Source organism: Penaeus monodon, unplaced genomic scaffold (assembly GCF_015228065.2).
Source record: "Penaeus monodon isolate SGIC_2016 unplaced genomic scaffold, NSTDA_Pmon_1 PmonScaffold_178, whole genome shotgun sequence".
NCBI lineage: Eukaryota > Metazoa > Arthropoda > Malacostraca > Decapoda > Penaeidae > Penaeus > Penaeus monodon.
In genome coordinates, this window is record NW_023647261.1 from 97,472 (window position 1) to 102,236 (window position 4,765).

A 4,765-nucleotide genomic window follows, 5' to 3' on the forward strand; every position below is an offset into this window, starting at 1 on the left:
TTAAATGATCTCCAAAGAACATACCTGTGTGCAAGCATCAATCGTACTGGGACCCACACCTCCATCCACTTCAATATCCATGTCTGGAAATTTCTCCCTCAAATATTTGACCTTTGGCATCATATCTGCCATGAACTTCTGTCCTCCAAACCCAGGCTCAACTGTCATCACCAGAATCATATCCACCTGGTCTACATATGGAACAACTACATCTACAGCTGTTCCTGGTTTTATGGCAATTCCAACCTGTGGAGGGATAATGATAACATTTGCAATAAATAAAAATAGAAAATGCTGAAAGATAACATTGCTGGAAATAAGATAATAATAAGATAATGTTGTGTTGATGATGATTCCATAAAAATACAAAGAAATACTAATGATTACAAACCCTTTATATTGAAATATATGTACTAATATTAGTAGTTATACTCAGAAACATAAATATGGGAATTACAATACTTTTATTTAAAAAAAAATAAAAATAATATGATTTCAAGAATATGTTTCGAAAAACAAAAGTGTATGAGAGTAGGGGGGGCAAAAGTGCTGTAGGCTATGTTGGAAACATTATATTATCAACACAGAAATCATTTTAAATTTTATAAAAAATTACACTCTGGATGCCTATAATGTTGATCATGGGAGAACAAATATTTATAAAATGTGGTATTTTCCTCCTTTATGTAGTTACTGCGTTTGTCTGGAATTGTTGACATTAGTTGTCCTTGGCAACCTTGCATAATCCATTGTTACCAAGTATGAACTCCATTGCCCTGAAACTGTAAGTACTTAAATGTCTGTTCTCACAAGCATATTTTTACCTTCTCTGGTTCAGATGGTTAAAATGCCTTGCTGCATGCATAAAAGGCCAAATGACATTATACCCTTAAAATGAAAAATGTCTTTATAAATGAGCTTTAATTCAAAACCCACGGGCAGGGAAAGGTATGTACATGCCTAGCCCACTGTGAGTTTTTTCTTTTAAATTGTTTTATACATAGATGGCTCCATTTTGTACTAAGTCCACCAATGAGTCAATTATGAATACTACTTGTCTTACCTTTTTAAACCTTTTCCTTGTTTTCAAAAATATTTTATGATATCTTATATTGCTGTTACTAATGTCAATAAAAATATAGTAATTAAAATATTTATAATAAAAATAACATTAATATTGACAGCATTAGTAAAAAAATTCCCCACAAATTCAAGAAAGGTAAAATCAGGTAAGGTCACAAGGTCTTCTATCGGGACTCCTTTGTGGCTAAGCACGTACAGGCCATCATGTACACGTCATTTCACAAAAAAAATAAACAAATAAATAAATAAATAAAATAAAAAATAAATGAAACATTTTTCTGGCAAACACTGCGTTAAAACTCAAACGGGGTTAAACAGGGGTGAGATTTATTTTGTACACGGGGATAAAAGGCAAACGGGCCCAAATCTCAAGCTCCAAATTGAACAAAATTAAAATCTTAATGTTACCCTTTCCCTTTCATCCCTACTTCTCTGATTTCCGGGCCCAAAGGCAGCTGCATTTTTGGTAGCTTCAATGGGGAAATGTGTATAATTTTGCTCCAGCATCATGCATCGGCTCAACCACTGTCAATAAAGGGATTAAACAATTAGCATTATTTCTATCATTATTGTTAAGTTAAGTGGGATATGTGTAGGTGGTTTCATCATCGTCTATGTTCGCATTTACTTTGATGGTCCCTTCCCACCCCTTATTCAATTTGAAGAGACTGTACAGCTATGACATGTAATATTTTTTATTGCTTCTGTGTGGGTACCCAATTGACACACAAAAGACATTCTCCCTGTTTTACCAGATGAAGAATTGTGTTCTGACTCTTGCAATTCTCCAATTGCACTGATCCCCTGCAAGCTCAGAAAGCGGACAGTGGACATTTTAGTACATTGCGATGTGTAAGAAAATAAAGGTTTCGTAGGAATTTTGTAAAACAATTTTTTTTTTTCCGTTTGTCAACTTTAGGGAGTAAATAGAAAAAAAAGGGTTGAGTTTATAATAAACTTTTTTGGTTTACTTTGGGTGGGTGACCACCACCCCCTAATAAACTTTACACATATACCCTTATTCCTAGAGGTGCTAGCTTCATGTCTTGGTGTCTAGGTAGGGTTTTCTGGGGTATTGAGTTCAATTAGATGGCTATGGGGTTTTATGTGAGATTACAGAAGTTATTATTTTTTTTTTTTTTTTTTTTTTTTTTTTTTTTTTTTTTACATGAATTTCCATGATTTTCTTGGCAATTTAGAGCGGGTGGTTTGCCGTTGCCTTTCCCCGGTTTTTTTATGATCACCACTCTATTTACCCGGGTTTTCTGGGATCGGCACTGACTTGGGCTGGCTTACCCACCCAGTGGCCAGGTAGGCAATCGAGGTGAAGTTCATTGCCCAAGGGAACAACGCACCGGCCAGTGACTCGAACCCTCGAACTCAGTTGCTGTCGTGACAGTCTTGAGCCCGGACGCTCCAAACACTCGGCCACTACAGAACTATGCACTCCAAAATAGTTGTCCCATATCTCAAAATGACTTTGTACTTAAGGGATTAATGTCAACTTTTTTTTCTGTTTGTTCAGCGGATAAATTCAAACTTGCTGAAACGTTTTTTTATCTTTTTCTCTTTTTTTCTGGTTCTTTATTGTACTGCTGTAAATTTGGCCATTTCCTTCTGGGACCATAAATTTGGGCCCCCCCTCATTGACTTTATATTTTCAGGTGTGGGCACTTTTTCATCAGTGAATAATCTCATTTACTCAAGCTCAGGACATTAAACATGCAATCAGAAATGCCTTGGCTAAAACTTATGCAATTGTGGACTTGCATAATCTGCAAAACTTGTCAATAACAATGCAATGGTGGACTTGCATAATCTGCAAGCTTACTGATAAACCAAATATATCATTTATTTTTATTTTTTTATTTATTTTTTTTTTTCAAGTGCCCTGTCCCACAAGGACGTTGGCGATCATGGATTCCCATGATTTTCTTGGCAATTTAGAGCGGTGGTTTGCCGTTGCCTTCCGCCCCCCCCGGGGTTTTTATTTGCGTCACCCCTCTCTATTTACCCGACACTGAAATTGGACTGGCTTGCCCACCCAGCGGCTAAGCAGGCAATCGAGGTGAAGTTCCTTGCCGCCGGTGCGTGTTCCACGCACCGGCACATTTCAGAAAGACTGCTACTGTGCAGAGAGTGAGAAAGCCTTATAAGATGTGGATAATTCTATTTTCTGTTACAGGATGTGGATAATTCTTTTCGGTTACCAGTGGACCACGTGCTGTTTTCCACGTGATCCAAATGTCCCAATAAGAACCACCCGCTCAGCGAGGGCGGAGGTCACATTTTATATCTGAAACCTCGTTTGACCGGATTTCAGGCTAAGCTACCACCGCGCTAAGGTCAGCCCTCGCCTCCCTCCGGGGGGCTGAACGTGACCTCCGCGGGGGCCCGATTACCCGTATTACTAAACATGTCGTGTTCTTATACTGTGTGCCAACTCTCAGAAATAAAGGTCAAGCCGTTTACAAGTATAACTACCCTCTGTTCACCATTGTACTAAGGATGATAGCCTTTTACAAGCATTGGATATCAGAAATGTTAAGGTCTCTTTGGGGGATGTGGACCAAAGAAGAGGTAGATCACAGAGTAATTTAATTGAATGTAGATAATCTAATAATTGATATTTTCAAGTGGCTGTGAGATGGGCCTCTATCATCAATAGAGCTACAGGAAGGAAAGATCCTAAGATATAGAGCCCTCTGGAACACTTTGTATGCAATGTCCTCTCACCTAATTGTTTATGCATAAAGGGGTGAATATCAGTGAGTAAATGTAGACTAGGTTTTCCTTTTTTGAATATGAACCACTGATGATGGGTACAATGAAAAAAGTGTTTGTTTGCAGATATAATGTTAACCCAAAAATTTACTGGTTTCCATCTTGATAATGTACTGCATACTATTTGTAGTTTACATCTAGATAATGTTTCAGATAGGCCATGTTCTGCCTTCTAAAATATATTGACTATTATTTGATTACATAAATTTCACTTTTAATATAAAAATAGTTGTAACCATTAAGTTCCTTACTCTAACTGTATCTTTGGGGGTCATTTATGATTCCGAGTGACATTAAATGTATGACCTTGACCACATAATCATATTTCAATTCAGCACCCAGAAAACCCTAGCCTAGACACTAAAATTATGAACCTAGCATCTCTAGATACTGAGATATGGACTGAGCAATCTTTATTTTTGGGGGGGGTGGTCAATCCCCAAAGGGACCTCAAATGTTAAAAAAAAAAAAAAAATTAAAAATCCTAAATTTTGTCTATCTAATCCCTAAAATTGACAAAACTGTAAAAAATAAATGTTGTCACACAATTCCAATGAAATTTCATTTCGTAATCCACTATTATGTAAATCGTTCGTGATTTCTTATCATCAGGATGTACTAGTTTGCAATAGTCTGTTTTTACCTCATAAACACACATGCATATATTTTTTTTAAATGGCTGTGTGAGGGTGTGCTTCGTGTGTGTGCATGTGTTCGGTATGTGGTGTGGTGTGGCATTGTGTGTGTAGTGTGTGTGTGTGTGCATGCGTTCTGTGTGTGTGTTGTGTGCATGGCGTTGTGTGTGTGGTGTGGTGTGTGTGTGTTTGTGTGTGTGTGGTGTGGGTGTTGTGTGTGTGTGTGTGTGTTGTGGGGGGTGGGGGGTGGGGGTGTGGGAGGT

The 4,765-nt window shown here is 37.6% G+C and overlaps 1 protein-coding gene across 1 annotated transcript; it reads right to left on the reverse strand.

Annotated features, from left to right (window-relative positions):
* Nucleotides 1-1,590, reverse strand: LOC119569665 (ribulose-phosphate 3-epimerase-like). Its single transcript, XM_037917728.1, has 3 exons — nucleotides 1,512-1,590; nucleotides 617-627; nucleotides 1-246 (listed from the first exon to the last, which is right to left on the reverse strand). The coding sequence occupies exons 1-3, from the start codon at nucleotides 1,588-1,590 to the stop codon at nucleotides 1-3; spliced, it is 336 nt and encodes a 111-aa protein (XP_037773656.1).
* Nucleotides 1,591-4,765: the final 3,175 nt, after the last annotated feature.

Excerpts from the sequence above, each read along its gene's own strand:
- LOC119569665 (XM_037917728.1), bottom strand. The coding sequence starts at position 1,590 with ATGCTGGAGCAAAATTATACACATTTCCCCATTGAAGCTACCAAAAAT.